The 24636-nt window shown below is 51.5% G+C and overlaps 10 protein-coding genes across 10 annotated transcripts; 7 read left to right on the forward strand and 3 right to left on the reverse strand.

Moving 5' to 3' along the window:
* Positions 1-584: 584 nt before the first annotated feature.
* Positions 585-1933, forward strand: CC77DRAFT_1056855 (isocitrate dehydrogenase NADP-dependent; the record flags this gene model as incomplete). Its single annotated transcript, XM_018527948.1, has 3 exons — positions 585-910; positions 963-1462; positions 1509-1933. The coding sequence occupies 3 exons, from the start codon at positions 585-587 to the stop codon at positions 1931-1933; spliced, it is 1251 nt and encodes a 416-aa protein (XP_018390466.1).
* Positions 1934-2486: 553 nt separating this feature from the next.
* CC77DRAFT_1004715 (hypothetical protein) lies at positions 2487-5477 on the forward strand (the record flags this gene model as incomplete). Its single annotated transcript, XM_018523290.1, has 1 exon — positions 2487-5477. The coding sequence occupies one exon, from the start codon at positions 2487-2489 to the stop codon at positions 5475-5477; it is 2991 nt and encodes a 996-aa protein (XP_018390467.1).
* A 576-nt stretch (positions 5478-6053) lies between these two features.
* Positions 6054-6817, reverse strand: CC77DRAFT_1056857 (hypothetical protein; the record flags this gene model as incomplete). Its single annotated transcript, XM_018527949.1, has 3 exons — positions 6054-6112; positions 6333-6689; positions 6745-6817. 3 exons carry the CDS (start codon positions 6815-6817, stop codon positions 6054-6056), a joined length of 489 nt encoding a protein of 162 aa, XP_018390468.1.
* A 314-nt stretch (positions 6818-7131) lies between these two features.
* Positions 7132-8827, reverse strand: CC77DRAFT_926993 (hypothetical protein; the record flags this gene model as incomplete). Its single annotated transcript, XM_018533964.1, has 2 exons — positions 7132-8306; positions 8353-8827. The coding sequence occupies 2 exons, from the start codon at positions 8825-8827 to the stop codon at positions 7132-7134; spliced, it is 1650 nt and encodes a 549-aa protein (XP_018390469.1).
* Positions 8828-9205: 378 nt separating this feature from the next.
* On the reverse strand, positions 9206-14410 carry CC77DRAFT_1090647 (Pentafunctional AroM protein). The gene is made up of 2 exons (XM_018529529.1): positions 9504-14410; positions 9206-9452 (listed from the first exon to the last, which is right to left on the reverse strand). Exons 1-2 carry the CDS (start codon positions 14253-14255, stop codon positions 9426-9428), a joined length of 4779 nt encoding a protein of 1592 aa, XP_018390470.1. The 5' UTR covers positions 14256-14410; the 3' UTR covers positions 9206-9425.
* Positions 14411-14896: 486 nt separating this feature from the next.
* Positions 14897-16699, forward strand: CC77DRAFT_1004718 (peptidase C15, pyroglutamyl peptidase I-like protein; the record flags this gene model as incomplete). Its single annotated transcript, XM_018523291.1, has 4 exons — positions 14897-14935; positions 14986-15645; positions 16286-16420; positions 16517-16699. 4 exons carry the CDS (start codon positions 14897-14899, stop codon positions 16697-16699), a joined length of 1017 nt encoding a protein of 338 aa, XP_018390471.1.
* Positions 16700-17322: 623 nt separating this feature from the next.
* Positions 17323-19060, forward strand: CC77DRAFT_926716 (MFS general substrate transporter; the record flags this gene model as incomplete). Its single annotated transcript, XM_018533949.1, has 5 exons — positions 17323-17545; positions 17593-17972; positions 18020-18075; positions 18141-18615; positions 18668-19060. 5 exons carry the CDS (start codon positions 17323-17325, stop codon positions 19058-19060), a joined length of 1527 nt encoding a protein of 508 aa, XP_018390472.1.
* A 746-nt stretch (positions 19061-19806) lies between these two features.
* On the forward strand, positions 19807-20355 carry CC77DRAFT_1076185 (hypothetical protein; the record flags this gene model as incomplete). Its single annotated transcript, XM_018529245.1, has 1 exon — positions 19807-20355. One exon carries the CDS (start codon positions 19807-19809, stop codon positions 20353-20355), a length of 549 nt encoding a protein of 182 aa, XP_018390473.1.
* Positions 20356-20768: 413 nt separating this feature from the next.
* CC77DRAFT_1004721 (hypothetical protein) lies at positions 20769-21973 on the forward strand (the record flags this gene model as incomplete). The annotated part of the gene is made up of 3 exons (XM_018523292.1): positions 20769-20916; positions 20967-21134; positions 21660-21973. The coding sequence occupies 3 exons, from the start codon at positions 20769-20771 to the stop codon at positions 21971-21973; spliced, it is 630 nt and encodes a 209-aa protein (XP_018390474.1).
* Positions 21974-22141: 168 nt separating this feature from the next.
* Positions 22142-24224, forward strand: CC77DRAFT_298222 (hypothetical protein). The gene is made up of 2 exons (XM_018531120.1): positions 22142-22380; positions 22613-24224. Exons 1-2 carry the CDS (start codon positions 22310-22312, stop codon positions 24036-24038), a joined length of 1497 nt encoding a protein of 498 aa, XP_018390475.1. The 5' UTR covers positions 22142-22309; the 3' UTR covers positions 24039-24224.
* The last annotated feature ends 412 nt before the right edge of the window (positions 24225-24636 follow it).

Raw genomic sequence — 24636 nt, forward strand, 5'->3', positions numbered from 1 at the left:
GCCACGGTTGCCCCGCGCCGTAGGATGAGGGCGCGCGCATGACAGCCAACGGAGCAACATCTGCCGCCGTCCCAGGCAATCAATTCGCGTCTACACGATGCGACCGTGGGGTATTAGCCGTTCCTCCGAGCGAGGTGCTGGTAACAGTTCCGGGCCATGTTCATCTCGCAGGCTCTGAGACAGCTTAAAGGCTTTTCCCTACCTCCTCGGCTTTCCTTACCCCGCTAGCGACTCAAACGACTAAGCCTGTCGTCCTATCAGCCGAGTATCTTCGCCGCATTGCGCAATCGGAACCGCGGCCGGTAGCGAACGAAACGACTTCTGGACGCCCTTGGATCTACCTTTCCGAGGTTATACCACACCATCTATTAGCCATGAGGCCTGCGACTACAGCGCCCGCCGCTTTTCGCGCTGCAACCTCCGTTGCACGACTCCCCCGACGACAGACTTGCAGCTTTGCGACGCGCTGCTTAGCTTCCCAGACAGCTGCGAAATCGGCCCAGTTTTCGAGCTCGCGACGAACCACCGCAAACAGCGCCCCGACAGCAGCATCCAGTCTGTATACCCAAATCGGACAGTACAGGATGGCGTCCCAGGCAGGAATCAAGAAGATCAAGGTCAAGAACCCGGTGGTGGAGCTGGACGGTGATGAGATGACCAGGATCATCTGGCAGGTCATCAAGGACAAATTCATCCACCCATACCTTGACATCGACCTCAAGTACTACGATCTTGGTCTGCCATACCGTGACGAGACCAACGACCAGGTCACGCTCGATGCTGCCGAGGCTATCAAGAAGTACTCTGTTGGTGTAAAATGCGCGACAATTACCCCAGATGAACAGCGCGTCGAGGAGTTCAAGCTCAAGAAGATGTGGCTGTCGCCAAACGGTACCATCCGAAACATCCTGTATGTCGCACATTGGGGCAATGGAAGAAGCATGGCTGACAGCATATTTTAGAGGAGGTACCGTTTTCCGCGCGCCCATTGTCATCCCCACCATCCCTCGTCTTGTCCCTGGCTGGAAGCAGCCCATCATCATCGGCCGTCACGCTTTCGGCGACCAATACCGCGCCAAAGACCGCGTTATCCCCGGCGAAGGCACACTTGAGATGGTCTTCACACCCAAGGGCGGCGAGCCTGAGGTCATCAAGGTCTACGACTTCCCTGCCGAGGGTGGTGTCGCGCAGACCCAGTACAACACTACCGAGTCCATTGCCGGTTTCGCACACGCCTCTTTCAAGATGGCCTTGGACAAGAAGCTACCTCTGTACATGAGCACCAAGAACACCATTCTCAAGGCATACGACGGAAAGTTCAAGGATGTCTTCCAAGAAATCTACGAAAGCCAGTACAAGAAGGACTTTGAGGCCGCCAACATCTGGTACGAGCACCGCTTGATTGACGACATGGTCGCCCAGATGATCAAGAGCGAGGGTGGCTACGTTATGGCCTTGAAGAGTGCGTACACGTCTCATAGCTCACGAAACTCCGCTGACATTTCTAGACTACGATGGAGACGTCCAATCCGACATCGTCGCCCAAGGTTTCGGCTCCCTCGGCCTTATGACCTCCACTCTCATCACCCCTGACGGCAAGACATTCGAAGCCGAAGCCGCGCACGGCACCGTCACCCGCCACTTCCGCGAACACCAGAAGGGCAACGAGACCTCCACCAACCCCATTGCCTCCATCTTTGCCTGGACACAAGGTCTGGCCAAGCGCGGTGAGCTAGACAACACACCTGAGCTCGTTGTTTTCGCCGAGCAGCTTGAGAAGGCTTGCGTGGACACTGTGGATGTCGACAAGATCATGACTAAGGATCTGGCCCTTGCGTGCGGCAAGAAGGACCGGGGTTCTTGGGTCACTACCAACGAATACCTTGATGCGGTCGAGAGGAGATTGAAGTCGAGCTTGAAGGAGAAGTTATAGATGCGTAGAGGAATTGAATAGCTGCTACAAGGTTTGGATCAATATCCATTGGATAACAGCATGATACCTAGCTACCATGCAGACGGAAATCTGCTTACTCTTGGGCAGAAATCGATCATCCTCCAAGTAAATTAGGCCTGTGCATCTCTTCGTTTGCCAGTGAGGCGCGACGCATCTTTTTTTGGTATGGAGCTCGTGCCATGCAGTCTCCACCTGTTCCCGAAGCACGTTTCTTTTGATGAACTGGGTTCACGCTAATTTCCGAAGATACCTAACTCCTCAAAAAGAAACGTGCCTCTTGCATGTCTCACTGCAGTATGTATGCATATGCGGGACGATCTGATGTTTGTTTGTTACACAGCTGATTGCAGAACACTTGTCGCAACTGTTCTCTAGAGCTCTCTGTAGTTTTCTCGATTGGTGCATTTTCAACAGTCCTGCGTTGAGCACTCTTGATCTCTTTAACAGTCGCTGTTCGTCTCATCATAGACGGAATCACATGATGGAGGCGTTCACTGATATCGATAGCGGGATCATCCCGACTGCAGCAGCTATGACCTCTAGTGCGAAGCCGACCACCACGCCAGCCTCCGTACCAAACAAGAACGCCGCATATACAGCCACCAATACCACTCCGCTGTCGTCGCCTAAAAAGCACGGCAGTCCCTCGACTCCTGATCAAACTCCATTGCGTCAACGCTTTCTGCGGGCAGTCTCTATGTCGCCTGCGATACCGTCTCGCCCATCTATGGAGGGCCGTAAGACTTCTGAGAAGGCGCGCGATAGCCCAATCGTAGTCCGCCATACACCCAAGAAGACAAATCAGCCGCCGATGAAGCTCGAAGTTGGCCAGGGTGCGTTCTATTTTTCCATTGAACTACCACCCAGTAAAATCACAAGCAAGAGGAGCGGGACGACGAGTAAGAGTGGGACGCCCAAAGGAGAAGAGACGCCCACAAGGATGCGGACGCCTAGCCCGTTAAAGAATGCGAGTCCGACGAAAGAAGACGCAGCAGGTACGCCCACAAGGACGACACGCAACCCGCTAAAGCGAAGGGAAACGATCCACCAGAGCCCAGCAAGACCTTTGTTTGGCACACCAACGAAGATGACGCCCAAGCAAAACCCGGATCCGCAAACTCCCACTCGGAGAACGCCCAATCCACAAAAGACGTACAGCTCGGTGAACCAGAGCCCTGCCAGGATAGCTGTAGGGACGCCAAGGAGGAAAGTTCTGGGTGATACGCCTGGTAGCAACCGACCTGGAAGTCCAGTTAAGCGATCGATCGAGGAGGACGACTCGCCTACAAACCCGATCAAGACATCTTCCCTGTTGACGAACAAAGTTCAAACAACCCCGAAAGAAACATCCAGGAAACCGATTGGAGGCCTAACTAGTGTGGATGATGTACATGTTCCAAACCCAAACCTGATCGCAACTGCCTTCACCAGCCCACCACCCCCACATCCTGAATCCACAGAGCAGGCACCAACCCCAAAAGCTAGCCCAGAGAACATCGGACAGCTCATGGCAAGCCTGATATGCGACAATACCAGCACTCATGACTGGACATCTTCCCACCACGATAACGAAATAGCCTCACCCATACCGACACCCTTGCGTAAGGCTGGAGAGAAGCTCAAACTAGGAGAGTCGCCCTCTTTCCTGCGCATGTCACCCAATGGGACCACGGCCGTCACAAGCGATGACCCTGCTGCTGATATCATCAGAAAAGGATCTTTGTTCCGGCACGAACCTGCGTCAACTGAACCACAAGAAGACCGAAGCAAGTCGATTGAACGCCTATCGCCTAGACTTCCGGAGGAAGCCTCGTCATCCTCAATCACAGAAGATCAGGTGGCCAGGCTTGATCATACTGGAACCACGCCACAAGAATTGCAATTTGCCTTTCCATCACGTCCAGCTGATCCGGGATCCTCGAGTGCAATAAACGCAATGCGCAGGTCACCAGCCCCACCACGTCGCTCACTTTCATACTCAGAGCAGAGGTCAGAAACGCACCAGAAAGAATCGTCTCAACAGGATTACCAAGCCAGAGGGCATGGAATAGACAACAGCCTACCAAAATCTTTCCTGCCCGTGCCTGCAAGCCATCAGAGACGGGTGGGCACTGACCCAAGCGTGCTTCTGGAGACGCGGAAAGATACGGTAAATTTGGAAGCGACTATGTGCCGTTCGGCAGGAGTTGTCGACCCAGACTTTTGCGGACCTCTGCACCTGAACGAACTTCCTGATATGCCAAGAAGCCTATTCGTCAGGGATCAACAGGACATCGGAAGCCCAGGCGCCGAGGGCACACCAGAGACTCTCAGTAGAGCCGACTCGGGCACCTCCTCGCTTCAGGTAGTGCAAGCAGATGGCGAAAAGGGCATTGAAAGACCAACAGCGACACGAAGAGTATCAAGTGCGCCACGCATTCCCCGGTGGAAACCTGTTGGTGCAACGCCGGCACTGGCGAAGGATGATCGCGTTGCTGCAGCCAAGCGAAAGGACTCTCAGAGTAAAGGTGCAGACAAAACGGTGACTGCGGGAAGAGCTCGTCCTCGTGCAGGGAGTGCAGTGTCAAGACCAACTAAGTCTGGTACAGTGGCTAGCACGGCTCGTCGTAAGACGCTGGCGACGCCTGTCAAACCGACATTACCTGTTGAAGCTACAAGCCATAGCTCACCCCACAGCCGGATACCATCTCTCACGTCTGCTAATACAAAAAGCCCCATACCACCCGTACCAAAAATTCCACGAAAGCCTCTTCCTGGAACTCCGGTTCCCGGTAAGGCCGTTGCAGCGCTGAAAGAACGTTTACCAAATGTACCATCTGCACCCATCAATCCTCGCCCTGTCCCCACCCGAAAGCCTCTTCGCCCATCCACTATAGAACCATACAACCCATCGGCGGACCCGCGACCGTACGAACAGAAGTTCGCCAGTGCAGGAGACATCGCCGACCGCCTCGCGGGATGGCATAACGAAAACCGGAAGAAGGCTGAGGCAGATCGTGCCAAAGTCCCAACTAGACCAGCCAACAAGACTCCTGCGAGAACCCCACTGAGAACCCAACCAATTGAGTCGACCACACCAGACGGCTCCCCTGATAAGAACCTCATTCTCCTCATGGAGACGCCGGCATCCACTGAACCCCTCTCTCCCACCAAAGATGCAAAGTCAAGGCCGTTCTCCACTAAGCCTCCGCCGCCAACAACACCCAAAGCCAAGACCCGCGCCCCAGCACCAGCACCAAAAACTCCAATCCCCAAAACTCCAGCACTAGGCGCCCGCAAAGCTGCTGTCAATGACCTGAGGCAACCTATCATGGCTGGCGCTCCCAAAACCCCAGTGAATCGCCGTATGACAGTCCTCGATCGTAACGCAACGCGTACACCAAGCAAAGATATCGTGAGCAGCCTAGATGCCGCCATCGACAGGAAGATTGCGGAGGATGCAAGGAGGGGACTAGAGTTCACCCCTGGTGGAAATAGACTGAGGGATCTGTTGAACGCGAGGGACGGCTACTTGGTTGAGTGAGCTGCAGGAGTGATGGAGCTGATGGTGTATGATTATCTTTCTCAAAGACAATTAGGGATGAACGGTTGGCATTTTATCACTTTAACTGCGGTATGCTTCTGAAGGTGTGGATAGCATTAAGGTCTTCTCCTAGGGCGCATGTCAGGATTTTCTTATACGGCGGTGTTGCAAAAAAGCAATATACATTCGCAGTTAAACATTAATCATATGTACTGTGTTACCGATGTATTACTAGTTTACTATTGGAGTCCAAGCTATCGATTTGCCGTTGTTCTACCAGAGCTTGATGTTGTACGATATGAAAGATCTATACGCTCACGTTTCTTGCAGCTTTGTTTGTCTCTTCCTTAGCAGCCAAGATATAACGACAGCTCTTCGCAGACCAGACCTTACAAGCTTTTTTGACGGCTCCTAAACCTAGGGCAAAGACTTTGCTCCTCTCACAATACATACTCAGTCTTCCACTAAAGCACCTAATCTCAATGCGCCGACATCCACGAGCCGTTACACGTTCAACGAAATTATGGAAAATCCGGAGCTTTTCGAACTCGCTAGCTTCAGCATCGATTTTGACACTTAGCCGTAGTTCGATATATTGTTCATCATCTCTAGGGCAATAATGAAAGTCATCATCGCTAGAGTAATAATGAGAGTCAGAATCGGAAGAGCTTGAATGAAAGTCGTTCTCCAAGCATCGACGAATGAAGTAGATCGCAGTGATAGTTTCTTCCCACAATCCGCCGTAGAGTGCGAGGTCATGATACGAGTTTTCCAGGAGCAAAGGAGGAAACTCACGTGTTACTTCTCTCGACCGCAGTGAAAACTTAGATCTGAAGATGGAAAAGGGAAACATACTCCAATCCATACGAAGCAGGGGAAGAAAATCGATTTTGGAAGTCAATGTCTGTTCCTCGAAGGCGGAAAGCAAATCTCGTAGTACGGTGATTATGGAAGCGGTAAGAACCGGATCAGGGAGAGGGAAGGCCTCGAGGTAGTACGGAACGTCTTCCATGGCGATGAGCGGTCGACGAACTGTCAAGTAGAGTGGCATGAACTCGCTACGAAACATGCGGTTTGTTTGACCAAGGCCGCGGTACTGGCGACCAGGATTGCGGACCTTCAGGAACTGCCCGCAAGGGTTTGTTCGGTATAGACGGATCTTTTCAGGCCCTTCATCGTCGGTGATGGCTTTGTATATGCGATTGCGCAACTCTGCACAGGATATTAGCGTAAGATGGAATGACAGTAAACAAGACAAGTCACTCACCACCAGGCAGCGCCATAAGGCGAGACGCTGTTGCTGTGATCGGCCTATCAGCCATGATAACGCTGACTTCCATGTCTGTTTGCATGCGCTCGTAGGATAGCACAGTATCTGGCTGGAGAAATACAGTTGAAGTAAGGTGATGGGGAAATAAGTCACGAATCTCAGCAGGAAGTGTAGGTCACACTAGAGCGGGCACGGACACGCGTGGAAGGTACGATCAAACGGTGCGATTCTCACCTGGTGACATAGACCCACTTTTGATTTCATTGTGGTGTAGCCTCGCGTTTTTAGGTAGCAGCTGCATACACTTACAACTTTCACGATTCTTGAAAAACGCCATGTATGCGTGAATGTCTAACTCAAGCATCAGAAGCCGAACAAGTCATTCTACACCGAGCTCACTTCCACGTCTTCAGCGCCAACTAGTTCACCCCTCTCATCCCTCTCCCATTCACACACCCCCCAATCAGTCGTTTTACAAGGCATGCAGGCACTTCCGTCACCCAAACTGCGACAAGCATCCACACCCAGTCCCCTAGTCTTACACCTCTTGCAGATAGCAAGCTTCTTCCCCTTTTTGAGCTCATCTCTCCAGTTCTCGTCATCCATGATACGGTAGTTGATGCCGTTGAAGCGCCAAAAGTCATCGCTGGTGTACATCAGCTCTTCGACAGGAAGTTCTTCACCGTGCATGTATGGCGGGATAAAAGACTTTCCCGATGGAAAAGTCTCTCTCGAAACAAGGAAGTGGGAGTTGGTACTGTAGGATTTGAGCATCGAAGCAATCTTGTAGGTCGCTGCGCGGTCAAAGAAGAGTGCGCTCAGGAGGTGAGCTTGTTCTGTTGCGTCGACAATCTCGAAGAGCCGGAAAAACGAGTGATCCGAGAACTTGAGGTGTAGTGTGAAGTCATCTACCAGTGTTCTTGGAAGACAGACATCTACAAGTGACGTGAGAGAGCGGAAGGCGATGTCGGATAACGAGCGCAGATCGTGACCCGAGTTGATTGAGATGGCAGAGTCGAGCATCTTGAGAGATCTGAGGGCTGGTGGAAAGCCGCTTTGCCGTAGGTAGTAGTACAGATGTGATTCAAAACCCAATTCGAGGTACTCTAGATCAACGAGGGAGCGTAACTTCTCAGCGCCTTCAGGATCGGTGTCGCGCGGAGTCAGATGGCCGACATGGCCACCGCAGTGTGTCAGACGCTGCAGCGAGTGTGCTTGCTTCTGCAACGCAAGGAGAAATTGACGGGAGGAGGTGCGGCGTTCGGGGTCCATAGATGGTTGGCATTCCTGGAACACATGGAGTCGCTCCCCAATTGACAGCTCCTTGAGAGCTTTGGGTAAGCTCAAGACTTCATCAAGGAACTTTACGTTGACGTTACATTCGATAAGCGTTAGAGACCGGAGAGGCGTCGTCTTAGTTTCCGATGCGGATATTCCAAGTTCTCCGTCAAAGTCCAAACACGACAATGTGATGTTCTGTAAGCTTGGATGTTTGAACATAGCAACGGCGCGGCCTAGTTTATATTTGTTGTCTCCCGAACCGTGTGCGTGTAGGGTCACTACGTCTTGTTAGCCAGGCTTCTTCGTATCGAAGCTTCAACTTACATGACTGTAGCATCGGCAGTGTCATCGGCATTCCGGAACGCGGATACACTGACGCTGCAAGCAAGTTTGTATAATCAATCCTTGAGTACCCATCAAAGTAGATACCGCCGTGTTGCCATTCCACGTTGTTCGGGCAAGGACTCTCAATGTGCAGATGGCGCAGTTTACTCATCAGGCTCAAAAAGTGGTTTAATTCCTCTACGCCATCGCGGTATGTATCGTTGTATCGAATAGCCAGATCTTGGATATAGTCCGTCCGGTCATCCCTTTTGTCAAGTGCTGTGGCAATGTTGCGTGCATGATCCCCTGTCAAAACTTCTAATTTCCGCCAGATGTAGGGTTCAACGAGACCTTGGAACCGCGTGCATGTCGCGGAAAGGCTACAAAGAGCGTCCTGGTTGTCGATGTGATCGATAATGTTGAGGAGTAATTCATCGACAAGGCGCAAAAGTCCGTTCTCGGCTGGGCCAAGCATAGTGGCTCCGGGTTCTTGACGTGCCTTCGTGAAGGTAAAACCGGAATGACGCGTCTTGCGTTTTTTGGCTCCTGCAAAAGATATACTTGGCATCCAAATGTCCCTGAACTAGTCCTAAAGTTGGTTAAGGGGAGTGCGCGGGGAGTATATGAGTTTGATGATGGTCGTGCAGGCGGAGATAAAGTCGGAAGTGCTTGCTGTTCAGCCAACAGGACCCCGGGATGATGTCAGGCACTAGTACGGATAAGGTCTAAAGCGCCACGTGAAAAGAGGCATCTGTGCATCAGCCCGATATCGTCTTTCGCTCTTTTACCCTTCATCCAGAGGATGACACGTAATGAAATGCTGCCTGCTGTATAGTATATAGACCATAGTGTTAGGCATCCCAGTAAGTGAAGGGGCCACGTCAATATACAAGATTGCATAGTCATAGATACATGTTGTGAAAAGCACATTTGTAGCAATGTCTATCCAGCAAAACAGTATGCATGGATGGACATATTGGTAATGACACATGTCTTTTGTTGCATTTCATGCTAAGCCGGGTGAAACCCCAAATCCCATTGCATCAACCCAGGTGTATGTACATATCAACCAATTAGTCCGTCTGGTTGATTACAGCATCCTACTCACAGTCAGCGTTCGTTCACATCAAGCATTACGCATTAAAACTCACCCTAGCAACTCCATAAAGCGGCTTGACACCAGTCCAGTACTCAAACTGATGCACGCCCTGTCCAACAAGCACCTCCAACCCATTCACTGTCTTCCACCCATTATCCATCGCAAGCTGGATCAATGCTGTGACAGGCGGTTTGTATGCCATCTCTAGCAGAATCCTCTCTGGACCCGGTTCAACATCCTTGACACTCGCCTTACCCTTCTCAAACAACGTGCAGAGTGTTTCGCGGATAGCAGCGTCAATGGGTTGGTCAGCAGGAATAGTTCCGATGGCGACTTGTGGCGTGCTTTCCATGGATTCGACTTCTTCCGGTGAGCTGATCACATGTAATTTGTATTCAGCGGGGAAAGCGTTCTTCAAAGTCTCCATCTTCGAGGGGTTGCGGCCGAGGAGGTAGATTGGTCCGTAGCCCATTTCCTTGAGTGCGTAGATGGCAGCGCGACTTGTGCCACCGCCTCCGATAACAAGGGCGGAACCGACGCCCAGGGCACCTGCGTTACGCAGGATGAGTATCATGCCTAGATAGTCGGTGTTGCGACCGATGAGGTGGGTGACCTCTTCGCCAGTGGTTTCGTCGACTGAGATCTCAGGGACGATGGTATTGAGGGCACCGATTGCTTCGACTTCTGGACCCAGGCCATCGAGATGGGGTACGATATCCTGCTTCAAAGGAATCGTGACACTTCCACCACCAAAATCTGGCGAGCGGATGACGTCTCGAATGGAGCTTGCATCAGTAGTCTCGTGACGACCGTAGATGTGTGGGAGTCCGGTCTCGCGGAACAGTCTGTTGTGTAGACGTGGGCTGGGACTTTGCGCAATCGGTGAACCGAAGATGAAGAACTTCTTTGTCGGAATTTCCGCCATCAAAGATAAACCGCGGCGAATGTCGGCTGCTGATAGCTGACCTGGAGCGGCAGCAGAGGGTAGGAGTGGATGCGAGACAGGCGTCATAAAGCCGTTGAGTATTCTGCTCAGCTTTCCATGCTCACCCATATTGATGGCGATTAGAGGAACGGGATGCGCAGTGTTTGCCCAACTCTTGAAATCTGCAAGCGCAAAGTTGTCCTGAAGGGAGCTAGCGACGCCAACAAGTTTGATGACAGTACCATACTGCAGCGCACGGTTGTAGTACTGCATCCACGAGCCATTCGTCCAGTTGAGTTCGCCTTTAGGGTCGTGGTGACTAGCGATGATTTCCGAGAATCCGCGGGTCTCGGACACCTCGCGCAGGATATCTTCGGGCATAGTCATCTCCAGATCCACAAACTCACAGCCAAGCCGTAATGCTGTCCGGTACAGTACAAGAGCTTCATCGTATGCCTGGTCCGGGAATCTGCCACCTTGAGCTTTTGTTCGCAATGTGAATATGACGGGTATGGATGTGACAGTCCTTAGTATCGTCAATTGTTCAATAACGAACTCTGGTGTGGGCAGGCCTTCTTGACCTTCAGGGTCCTCTAACAAGTCGACCCTAAGCTCCACAGCATCGGATCCGACAACTATTTCTGGCAGCGTCTTGATGTAAGACTCAAGCCGTGGCGCAGATAAGCAGACGAAGAAAGAGTGCTTCTTCTTCCTGAGCGCCTTCAAGGTGGTAGCCTTGCCGGTAATGGTGTTCAGGAAACGGGCAATCTCTCCTTGTGTCTGAGCAAGCCCGCGAGATCCCGCGACCTGACTGTGGAAGCGGTAGTTGCTACACTCGGTGTACCAATCCTTCCTTCGCAGCCACACGCCCATGATATCATCCACATATGCTGGACGTGTCTTGTCGATCTGTAGGAAGGCGACTACTGCATTGATGTCTCGTGTGACGAGTAGCACGATGCCGCCGCTCTTCTGATAGTCTACGAGGATTTTTCGAGCCTCTGGCGTCTCGACAATTCCACCGCCACAGGCAAAGACGTGTCCATTGGGCTTCTCTTTGACAGTTTGCGCCAGCATCTTCAGTTCCTCGCTTCGGAAGCCTTCCCAACCCTGTGCCTTGATCAGTTCAGGTATGGTCATGCCAACGTGTTCCTCGAGTGCGGTATCCAGATCAATGAACGGGCGGTTGAGCGCGCGAGCTGCCCAACCACCAGCGGTTGTCTTTCCGGCGCCGCGCATGCCAATGATGAAGATGGACTTTTGCTCAGTTCTTGATGCAGCCTTGTGTGCGTTTGGTCGCGGCGGCAGCTCTACACCCGAGAGCTCGGTCTTGAAGATCTGATGCAAAGAGTCCCAGTATCCAGGCCATGTCTTGCCAGTACATTCCTTCTCAAGGATGAGAACAGGTGCTGGTGCTACCAATGATAGTACAGCGAAACTCATGGCGACACGATGATCATCATAGCAGTGGATACCAGCTTTGGGAGCTTCGAGCTCATAAGCCTTTCCATCAACTTCAATACCATCATCAAACTGCCTGCAGGTGACACCGAATTTGGCGAGCTCATCTTCCATGGCTTGAATTCGGTTGCACTCTTTGACACGTTGGTTAGCAATGCCATAGATGCGAGTGGTGGTCGTGCTGCCATTTGATGATGCCACAGCTGCTAGTACTGATGCTGTCAGGAAAGCATCCGTCATCGGTTCCATGTCGATTTCCTTGACGGCCTTCAACTCACCACGAGGCGGACCCGTGACGGTTGTGGAAGTCTTGGACTGTTCCACCTTGCAACCCATAGGCTTGAGGACCTCGACAGCGAATCGCGCATCACCTTGCAGAGAGCCAGAGCCGATGTTTGGCACCGTGCATGTCGTACCTGTGATAGCTGCGATAGCAAGAGGGTAGGTAGCGGAGCTAGCATCGCTTTCCACCTCATATTCAGAGGGGTTGGTGTATGGTTTGTTGGGAATGTGGTAGGTGTTGGGATCATTCTCAGATCTCTCGACCTGCACACCAAAGGAAGCCATCATGGCAATGGTCATGTCAATGTACGGTTGAGAGATGACTTTGCCGCCGACTAAGCGCAGCGTTACTGGCTTCTTGGAGTATGGTGCGCTCAAGAGGATGGATGATACGTATTGTGATGATACGTTGGCAGTGAGTTCAATCTCTCCTGTGAAGGAATCGGCACCGAAGCCACCACATGCTGAGATACGTAGCGGAAGACTACCTTCGTTCTCTTGGTAGTCAATCTCCACGCCCATGGTGCGGAGAGACTTGACGAGCGGACCAATGGGTCGCTCCTTCATGCGCGCGTTACCAGTGACAACTGTGGATGTGACGCCTTCGACAGGCTGGCAGAGCGCGGTTACGGAAGTCAGAAAACGTGCGGCAGTACCAGCATTGCCAAGGTAAAGCTCGTTACTTGAGGCCTTGAGGTTGCCGCCGTTGCCTGTAACTACTAGCTCCTTGCCATCGTTCTCCCATGCGAAGCTGGCACCCTGCATCTTTGCCAATGCGTCCAGCATGACTTGTGTGTCATCCGAGTGCAGTAGATTGGTGATGCGACATGAGCCAGTTCCGAGCGCGGCAAGTACCAGTACGCGATTTGAGATACTCTTGGACCCGGGAGGCCTACATGTCACATTTAGGTCGGAGGGAATGCCAGGATGTACGGAGATGCTCGGTGATAGAGCAATCTTGATGTCGCGATCCTCAACCGAGCTAGCCTTCTTCTCGTATGTCCTGCCAATTCCCGACAAAAGCACAATCTTCTTGGTCTTGCCTGCGTTCTTTTTGTCTACAGCCATGATTTTGATGAGCTCGTCTACGGGGCAATGCTTGTTGGCCGACCGTTTCCGCACGGTCTTGTCTGAGAGCGATGTAGGCAGTCCGTAGCTCGCAATGCACTTTGTCAAGCGCGCGACTGCAGAGGGGTCTAGTACGCCCAGGTATCTGGCCAACTCGGCCTCCTTTACCATTCCTATCGCAACGCATTCTCCGTGGAGGATCTGGGGTGTAAGGATGGCTTCGTAAGCGTGACCGATCGAGTGTCCGAAGTTTAGCAGATTGCGCAGTCCACCTTCGCGTTCGTCGGCGGAGACGACTTCAGCCTTGACGCGTACAGATCCAAGCACTATGCGCTTCAGTATCGTGGCAATGTTGTCAAAGTTCCTGCGGCCATTGACGGGCTTCTGGTCGATGGCAGTCAGAATGGCATCGGCGTTGCCCTCGAGTGTTGTGAATTCCTCCTCATTCCAGATTGCCGCCGTCTTGACCACCTCTGCCATGCCATTGATGACCTCCCTCTTGGGCAGCGACTCGAGGAACTGCAGATCGATGTAAATCCTCTCCGGCTGCCAGAAGGCGCCGACCAAGTTCTTGCCCGCAGGCACGTCAATGGCTGTCTTGCCGCCAATGCTCGAATCGACCATGGCCAGCAATGTCGTGGGTACATTGACAAACTTGATACCGCGCATGTACGTTGCTGCGACATAGCCAATCATATCCCCAATGACGCCTCCGCCGAGGGCTATTATGACAGTGTCGCGCACACATCCTTGCGACAGCAGCCAGTCTTCTACTGCTGCCTTTGTATTCCGCGACTTGGAAGTCTCGCCGGGGGATATTTGGTACGTGAGCAGACGTGGCGACGAGGAGAGTGAGGACGCGGCCGACGCGAAGGCGCGCTCGAAGACGGGCGTATAGAGAGGGCCGATGTTGGTGTCGGTGATGAGGACGTACGTCGACGAGGGAATGTTGGTAAGCAGATCCTGGGCGATGTAGTTCTGCCAGATGCCGTAATCGACGACTATCGAGTCTTTGCCCAGGATGGTGACCTTGGTGGGCTCACCTTGCGCTCCATTGACGCCTGCCATGGTGGGCTGTCGCGGTGCGAGTCAGACTTCGCACAAAGAGCAGATGCGGCCGCCAGATGCTAAATTACAAGAACTGAGTGTACCGGATGGTGCAATGGGTTGTAAGTGAGTATCAAGTTCAGCACATCATGCCAGGGAGATTGTGGGTGTGAGTCAGGCCACGCAGTACACTTTTTGCTGCGTTCCTCGAAATCAAAGTGCACCGCTACCGGACCTGCATGACCGACATGGGTTCCCCACGTCATCCCCCGACCTATCACTTACTCCCTTATTCTCTCATCCAAACGCCAAAACCCTGCGCCACAAAGCCGATCGGCAGCTGTAGACTACAATGTATCGCGCATTTCGAGAGATACACATGTGCATCGCGACCCTCGTACAGAGCTCGTTCTTATCGTGACCCAACGCGCGTCATGCACGTCGCTCTGAGCGCTGCAAAGCTTCACATATCGCATCGACACAGGTCCTGAGAACGCCGGTCGCCGGTTCCGCCGTCTTACATTCGGTGCATGTTTTGGTCTGGAACCTGTAAGCCTACGATGAGTCAGAACAAGCAACAACAACACCATGGAGCTGTTTGCTAGCTACATCCTCATCTAGAAATTGGGTGAACTCCAATTCAGACCTTCCACAGTTCCGCAATGTCGACTCCAGTCAAGGTGTTGGTGACTGGCTTTGGTGTTTGTCGACGTCTTTGATCCGATACGTCGCTCAGCTAACACACTCTCAGCCGTTCCTTGATATTACGAAGAATCCGTCCTGGGAGATTGCACGGCATCTACCGTCATCCGTTACTGGCCCCAATGGCGAAATCGTCACTATCATCGTACCAGCTGAACCCATCCCAGCAGCTTACCACAAGATACTAGCCCAGGTCCCGGTGTTGATCCAGGAACATGCGCCTGATCTGGTTGTGCATATGGGTCTTGATGTCGGCAGCGGACCCGGAGTATTCAAACTCGAACGGAGTGCACTGCGAGACGGCTATCACGATATTCCAGATATCGAAAGGCGCGTCTTTACCAGAGCAGACAACAAGAAACTGTTTGGGAAGGCATCATCGTCTCTAACAACTACTCTCGACATCGATGCAGCAGCTGGGATATTGCAAGAAGCTTGCTATTCTCTCAGCCTCTCAACCCCGGCAGCTGCGCCAGAGAATGTCAAGGTCAAAGGCAAAGGCAAATCAAGAAAAGCTATCGAGGTAAGACTCAGCGATGATGTGGGCTCGTATGTGTGTGGTTTCAACTACTACATCAGCCTACTCGAGATGCAGAAGCGTACCAGCAAGCGGGACAATGTCTTCTTCCATGTGCCTCAACTTGAGTCCAAGGAGGATATTCAAACTGGTGTGAAGGTGACGGAGGAACTAGTCCGAGCGCTGGTGGCAGTACGGAAGCAATAGAGAGTGCCACGTTCCTTTTCCCCTCTTTTCCCTTGTGTCGTTGCCATTCCAACGGGTTCTGTGCAACGGACGCATGGCAGGCAGGGATCTCCACGTGGAGTTGTACCGGTCAATCGGTGCCTTGAGTCTAAGTTGGCAGTCTTGATAGCTTAGCATCGTGCTTCCAGATCGTGGTGTGCTCTACTGCTGTGAAGCCTAGGGTGCAGTGACTAAGCGGACGCGCCTTCCAAGACGCGCTGTCCCTGCCCTCATCCCATTTACCATCAGCTTCCGCCTCCATATAATTCATCGCCCGCCACCATCATCATCGTCAGCGGCGCCATATAACTACTCATATTCAAGACGCTGGGCACTTGTTTGGCGCTTGGCCATCTTTTGCATCCTTTTGCCCGCTCTGCACACCAAGCGTGCTTCGTTATGAGCATGCGAAAGCGCACCGTACCAAGCATCATCTTTCCGCACGAGGCGCAGCACGGCTGCAATGTTTCAACCCTTGACCTCGAATCAACGCGTTGATACGCGAGAGCGATGTACATTATCACCGATGGACCCGGCTGGGCAACGACAATGATGGGCCATCAAGGCGCCTCACGTCGCGCAAGAACTTATCATGAAGTCTCTACAGAGTAATTGGTATATCGCCAGACACAAACCCGGCGAGAATGCTCGCTATTTCGCTACTGCCTCGTTTCATGAGCAACGTCGAACGCGCAAAGGATCACTCCTGTGCATAGCACATGAGCCTGCCAAGGGCATGAACGTAAGCTAAGCACTTGGCGACTTGGAATTCGACATGACAACAACAACAACTGCGGAGTAAAGGAACGCAGCATTCGTGTGCGATCTCTCGGACTAGGCACTCTTCACCAAGTTGATAGCGCTCTCCGGTCGAATCATAGCTTGTTCATATCCCGGGCTCCAAGAGATGCGGGTCCTCAGCATGTGTACACATGACGACGAGAATCTCCGAGGCCGCTCTACCTGTTATTCAGATCCTAACACTCTATGGAAAGCTTCAGTTCATACTGTGATGAAGTAAGACAATTCTTTGGGCGTAAAGAGCTTCGATGTGACGAAGAAGCTGTAGGTCAGGGATCTCGTTTGAGTACGTGTAGGCTATGTACAATAGATGCATAGCACTAACCGGTACAGTATCCAGGGTTGCGACTACTGTTTGAGCACACATCAACGGTGTGATGGTGTAACGTAGACGACGTGAATCTATTCCTACCAGGGACCTGGTCGCATTGAAGCGATCCACACTCGTCCTTGCCAAACTCAGTTTAGATCCCAAGAAGTCGAAGATCTTGGTCAACCATCATGATCAAAGAAAGCTTGGAAGCACCGCAGCGGAAAGCGTCCAAGCATGCCAGGACGGAAGAACGGTTATCGGCACTTCAGCGATGAGATTATGAAATGCGCTTCGGTCTTTCTGCCTGATCGATTGTCAACGGCGCGTCTCCGGATGCTAAGATCATGGCACCCCCATAATCCCCATGGGGCCGGTGCGACTTCCCCAGGTGTTCGGATTATAAAGTTCAAGACTGGTTCCAGTTCTTTTAGCACCGTCAACGACGATCGCCGCAACTCTACCTCTCTGCCGGAAGCTACTCTCCACTTCAACTTACAAGCGATAAAGTTGCCGTTCGTTGCATTTGCAGCATGAACAACCACGCCCAAGACTCCGTGGTCAATGGACCAGAGTTCAAGGACGAGAAAGGCTCTGACATATCGCCAACTCCGCCTCTCAAGGTAGAGGATGTCGAACAAAATGGATCAATGGTCGAGATTGATGCAGCCACTGAAGCAAGACTACTGAGAAAGCTGGACATTCGCATCGTACCCATGATCTGCTGGATCTACTTGATGAACTTCATGGACCGAGGTCTGTATATATTACTCATCTTCAGACCTCGACTGACGATCCTATAGTCAACATTGGCAATGCTCGTCTTTACGAAATGGAGGCAGATCTTGGCATGGACCCAAACACCAACCAATTCCAGATCGCAGTATCTATTCTATTCGTCACCTACGTCATATTTGAGACACCTTCGAACCTCATCTTGAAACGAATGAAGCCGGCCCGGTACCTAGCCGGTCTGATGTTTCTGTGGGGCTTAGTAGCCACATTCTCAGCTTTTGTCACCAACTTTGCTGGGCTCGTAGCTTGTCGCCTCCTCTTAGGCATGTTCGAAGCAGGTCTATTTCCGGGTGTCATTCTCTACTTGAGTATGTTCTACAATAGGCGCAACGTCAGTCTGAGGCAGGCGTGGTTCTATGGCACATCTGCACTAGCAGGTGGACTAGGGGTGAGTGCAGCCTGTTTATATCCAATGAATGAGACTAACGGGCGTAGGGTGTCGTTGCTTACGCTATCGGTGAGATGGATGGCGTAGGTGGTTGGAATGGATGGTAAGAAACGTCCCTGTACGAACTGCATATGAGACACACACTGACTTCGTACACGTCCCTTTTAGGCGCTGGATCATTGTCATTAATGGTATCCCAACCGTCCTAACCGCCATTGCTGTACCTTTTGTCCTTCCGAACAGCCCAGAGACTGCGAGCTTTTTGACCGAAGAAGACCGACGAAACCTAGTCTTGCTTCGCATGAGGGAGATTGGCCAGACGACAGCCGGTCAAGAGTTACTGAAAGAAGACGTTATGAAGGGTGTAAAAGACTGGAAGGTATACGCCTACGCCGTCGCTCAATTTGTTGGGCTTGGCATGCTTTACAGCTTCTCCGTGTTCCTACCCACTATTATTAATGGCCTTGGAGGCGGGTGGAATCGCCAGGTGGTTCAGGCTTTGACTATTCCTGTATATATTGCCGGGTTCATCACCTACGTCGCGGGGGCCTACTACAGTGACAAGACTCAAAATCGAGGCTTGTTCTGCATCGCTGGGCTTGCTGTCAGCATGATTGGATACATCTTCCTCATCGCTAACAAAGTAAGTACCCGAATGCTTCGAGTCTGAACCTATTGTACTAACGGAGGCGTAGGGGCTTGGTCTCAGCTTCGCCGGCTGCTTCATCGTCGCACTCGGTTTATGGGTGGCCACCGGTATCGCCTTCTCCTGGATTGGCGTGAACAACCCGCGATATGGAAAGCGAGCCTTTGCCAGCGGTATGCAAATCACCATCGGTAACTGCTCAGGTGTTGTGGCGCCTTTCTTGTACGCCGCTGAGGATGCTCCTCAGTTTACTGCTGGCTACGGTGCGACCATCGGACTGCTGGCGCTTGGTATCGCCATCTATGTTGCGCTGCATCTCTACTTCCGGATGAAGAACCAACGCAAGCTTTCTGGTAAAGAGGATTGGAGGATCGAGGGGAAGACTGAGGAGGAGATTGCGGAGATGGGCGAGGATAACCCGAGGTATTTGTACACTATCTAGGGTATTGTTCTATTTCTCGTCAGGGTATCCAGACTTTGTGTTCGCTTCCTATGCCGAGATAAAGTAGCTAGTCGCGATATCCGAAATACCTAGTAATTGATGAGAAGGTGCCATTTCATGTATTGTTATTGGTGCTTGCCGCACCCACTAGTGTACTGCTTGTGTAGGAACATCCTCCGAACCCAACACACTTCTACACAACAGTATTTCACCTCAAGATACCTCTCGCTTTAATCTGAGACCTGTGTCGCACGAGACGATACTATGCCGCTTTCCAAAAGTCCTCTGACACGCTCGACATGGAAGGGTTAAAAAGCAACGTCGCTATTAACACCTGGCTGCCACAAGCCAATTATCCCTGTGGTAACTTTTCTGGCACCTCTGATCTCAAATTTCGAATCTCAGGTCTCAGACACTGTCTGATCTTGTAATGCTACCTCCGTATATATTGCGCACATTCAATCATCTTCCACGACCAAACCAACGCCTATCGGTTGCCAACACAAACCACAAACAAGCTCCTCATGCTCAAAACACCAATCCAGAAAGCAAATCACGATCCACCCCATAATCCCTTCGAACCCTTTATCGCAGCATTCCGTGGCCAGCACAGCACTACCTCGAACTCACCCAAAACCTTTACAACCTCATTATTTTCACAGTCGACTGTGACAACAAGTATTGTCTAGCAAGTCAAAAGCAAGATACTTGATCCCTCCGGTCTTCTCGTCGCCCAGATTCCCTGGATGAAAGCATTTCAAACATCAAGAGCAGAATACATTCCAGTCTTGCGCCAAGACTTCAGCTACATCATAGAACCTACAGAGCACCAAAACGAGCTCTTTGGTGCAACGCACGATACAAAGTTTCGAGAAACATATTACGAAGAGATGAAGCCAGTCGAACGCAAGTACGACGACGTCGATTCTCCAACTCGCCACAGTGGTAGGCACAGTTCATCATCAAGCCATACTGCAGTCCGCTCAGATAGATCCAGCTCTACACTGGCAGCTGACGAGGAGGAAGCAGAGGATCCGCATGACAAATTATCCGCCGAAAAAGGGGAGAACACTGAGGTAGATGACACCGAACGTCAGTTTGATAGTGGGTATGAAGGAGGTGAAGAGAGTCAAGGGGAAGGAAGTGAAACGTCTAGTCACACATTAGGACGGTCGGAGGGTTCCAGCTGTACTCTGGGACGAGTCAAGGATGAGTACGAACACACAGAAGAAGGTGAGTCTGATGACGAGGGTGACTTGTTTGCACAGAGCTATCGGAACGGCAGCAGAAAGTGAAGAACATATCAACGGCCCTGCCAGCATAAATGGTGAGCGCGCACTTTCTCAGAAGCTTGGTGTGCTTGAAAAGTCTGCACATCGACTCAGAGATCTGAGTAGAGTATTACTACGTATACTTATGTGTTAATACACGCCGTATACGGTAGAAAACGAACCTTGTAATGTCACTCACTGCTCCATAAAAATTGCTACGACATATCAATTACGACACTAAGAAGACAACGGTGACAAATAAGCCGAACGTGAATGATCAGAGCTCTATATTGATGACGAAGGAAGAACAAAGTGATCACCATCGTCAGAATGGAGGGTATGGACTCTCTCGAAGGTCGCATCGCCAATTTACTTACTACAGCGATAGCAGTAGGTGATCACCGCTGCATTCTGCCTATACCCCTCTCCCAGAAGCAATGGCAGTGGACATGCAATCTCTCAGCATCGGAACGTATCTCCGCGCCAATGGTTCATCCCACGGAGCAGAAGCGGAAGCGCGATTTGTTCCTTTCGGGTGGGAAGCATGGCACTGTGACCCAGACGGTGCTTGTGAAGAAGATGACGGTGAGTGTTTGCGATCGTCTCTTTCTGGAATATGTCCTAAGTTCTTCCAGAATGGCTCGGCGGCTACACAGGCCAGTGGAGGGGCCTTCTGACGACGAAATATTCTAGGCTGAGGCACATCTCGCTCCGTGTGCAAGCTTTGAGTACTCGGACATGCTCGTCATGCATCTCTGTAGTATCTTCAACGTGCACCAGACCGCAATTTCTCGACCACAAAGGTCTGTGCAACCTGTAAATCGTCTCTTGTCTTTTCCGCTTGCTGTTCGCTAACACCAACACCTGACTTAGAGCGAACTGCGATATCAGTTCGAAGTGGCGTTCTTAAGCGAATTCACGGAATGATCCATAGTGGAGGCGTTTGTTCGGAGGACTGCGTAGCATTCTCATTTGATGGCGTCGCACGGAGCTGTTCCCCGATGTCTTTTCTTATTCAAGGGATCAGACTAGTTGGTGTGTAGGAAGTTGGAAGACGTGAGTTGAACGGTGCGCAGCCGGTTGCGCTACGCTAATGGCGACTTCCCGAGTTCCCGCCTGCAGTTCACTCCTCTTTCCCCGTACAACCACTCGCCCAGGGCCAGCGGCAAATGCAAACATCAACTCAACATTCGCATCGCGTGTACGCGCATTAACGCTCATTTACCGCCTTTGACAGCTACACCCATCTCATCTCACACCAGATTAGCTTTGCACCGCTGACAGTACGTTGTGGCTGTCAGCCTTGGGCGTGATGACGCACCTTGCAGGCACAGCCTCAACTCGCGGGTTGCAGGCAGCTTCCACTGCCCGCATCATTTACAACTGTGATAACTACAACGCATCTACATGGGCATGCCATTTCTGCATGCATCAGAGGGTATACCATGGACTTTCTGGACGTCCGGATGCGCAGTGGCTCAAAGTGTACATGACAGGCGCGCGGAACCCCGCAAAAGTAATGCCTAGCCGCAACCTTCACATCCGCCAGGCACAATTGGTCCGAGATGTTACCAGGGTCAAGTATCGGCGACCCCACGCGGGACCTCCAGCAGGCTCAGGCGCGGCAGATACTCCAAGATAAGCCCTGGGTTGAGCTGAGGGGCGGCTGGCTGCAAACGGAAGACTGCCGTGTGCATCAGCTGCAAGCTATAGAGGTTAGCCTCCAACCTTGTCCTTCTATCGCGACATTGTCAGCTTTCTTTTCTTTCCTCCTTGTTTTTTGTCGGTGTGTATCTACACCCTCTTCTCTGTCCACTTCTGTCCCTTGATAATTAACACCCTCTTCCTGCTCTGGATGCGCTTCGATAATCGTGTTCCCATACAACATGACCCTTCGTCGATCTCGCCTTCTAAACCTCAAGCGGCCTAACGGATAGCGACACTGGCGTCAGCGGCTTGACCGCATTGCAACTCGACAATGCCATTACCGTTCAATCAGGAATCATGGATCTGGTATACGTGTGCTGTATGTATGATCGGAGCAAGATTGTGAGTGCATCTTCTACAAACAATGCCATTCTTTCACATGCGAGAGGCGTCCTTGCTATCAAGAACAAGGCTTAGCACGCGATGCGCTGGCGGGCGAGGCTGTGGCGTCCTGGGCGCATTGCTCTTGTCGGTCGCTTCATTCTCTGCTCGCTCGCGCCTTAGGGCTAGCATTATGGGAATTACATTTTCGTTGTAATGTAATAGTTCACTTTCTGACAGAATTGCCATACAGAATTTCACGGAAGATGTTGTTCCGATCTGTCAAAGGTCTCCAGTTCGATGACTGGACGATGGGTCTCTTCGTCACCGGCGCTTACACGGTTATGATTGTACTTGCAAACCGATGGCTAAAGGTTCAATCAAACCTTGAACCCGAGAATTTCGACTTTAGCGCACTCACCGTGGACGAACTATCGAGGCGAAGATTCGGGAGCAAGCTCGTGGTTGTTGTAGAGCAGATGCACATCGCTGTGATCTGGGCGTGCAAAGCATGTCTTCTGATCATGTATCATCGCATAACACGGACAGCTCTTCGCAACGAAAACATCGCCATCAAGATTCTCGCCGTCTACACAGCAGTCGGATTTGTGGTCATAGAAGTCCTCTACTTTTCAGCCTGGTGTAGACCTTTCTCGGAGTATTATGCAGTGCCGACCAGTTCATTCCAGTGCAATGCCTTGGTTCATCACCGCATCACCAAGGCTGTCTTCAACATATCCTCGGACTTGATCATGCTGTGCATTGCATTGCAAATGCTCATACGATCGCTCCTTCCTATGAAGAGAAAGATAATCCTGTGCGGCATCTTCTCTCTGGGTCTCTTTGTGGTAGCTGCAAGCATCATGAACAGCTACTACTCTTTCAGCAACCCATACAAGGCAACTTGGATTTACTGGTATGTTCGAGAGTCATCAACTGCCATTCTCGTTGCCAATTTACCATTTACTTGGACAATATTGAGAGAGCTTTTCGAGCTCGGCAATTTCGACGAAGGAAATCCACCCCCGTGGTCCTATCACTCTCCACGCACAGCAGGAGGTCGGAAGACAGCACAGCTACTCCACCAACAGTCTGCGACAACGGGCGCACGTACAGGGACGAAGCGCTCACCGAACAACACCATTGGAAGTAAGAGCATGACTTTGACCCCCTCAAACATCACGCAAACCAAATCGCCAGCCCTCAGTGACATGTCCGGATTCGCCGACAAAGACCTGCTCGAAGAAGCCATATCACCTCACGACTTTGCCCCTGCAGTTCTACGTACTGCAAATGACGGCACTGTCGACATTGATCTCGAAGCAGGCCATGTGGAAGAAGTAAATGCGCGACCAATCTCTCCTGGCCATACTGAGCAACGGAACAAGCTTGCTGCGGTTCCTACCAAAATCACCGAGGATGGCACGGGCGGCTTCTACGTCAACGACCATCCTATCCCACCACCGTCGCGAGTGCATCTCGTACTTTCCATGAACGGAACGCGAGACAGCAGTATAGCGAGCACGCATCGAAGACCAAGCGCTACATCGAGTATGATTAGTGGTTACACAGCAAGTCGGCGCGGAAGTGCATCGACGCAGGGTGCGGCGGCTGGGCACACAGTAGGCGGAGGGAGAAGCGCGAGGGACCGGAGGGCTAGGACGAAGCTGAATGAGTAAGGTACTTGATGGACGAAGTGACGAGTGCGATATACCCCTGTTCAGCGTCTAAAGGCTTCTACTTTTTGCAAGCATGCTGCCATTCTGTCATAGTCTCGTGATTTTAGCTGTATTAGATATACCCCTATAGGCGAATGCCTTGCCATATGTAGACAAGGACCTCTAATATAATGTAATATGATGTACTTCATCTCAACGTGTGTCATGTAATCCTGGAAGCAGAGTCTGACAAGACTGCGGTCGTCCAAAATCCTACACGAATGACATATAAAAGTAAGGAAGCAAAAGTGATGGCAATGCTAACACCGCTTCCATGGGCACTATATCCGCATGAATGATGCAAAAACACCAAACGGGCACTCTATTTTGAATGTGATCTGGACTAGGAAAAGCACACACAGTACATAAAACTAGGCAAGTTTTTGTAGTAAAGAACAGCCTACCCACCCAACGCCAGCCCATGCACGTATGCCTATGATGCAACGTTCAGGTACTTGATATACTGCTCCTCAGCAGTCTATAAACAGGACATAAAGAGAATGCAAGAGCAAAAACACCACATCCATATCCGTATCACTTTCGTAATCAACAGAAGGTT

The sequence above is a fragment of the Alternaria alternata genome (genome assembly GCF_001642055.1).
Source record: "Alternaria alternata strain SRC1lrK2f unplaced genomic scaffold CC77scaffold_2, whole genome shotgun sequence".
Taxonomy (NCBI): domain Eukaryota; kingdom Fungi; phylum Ascomycota; class Dothideomycetes; order Pleosporales; family Pleosporaceae; genus Alternaria; species Alternaria alternata.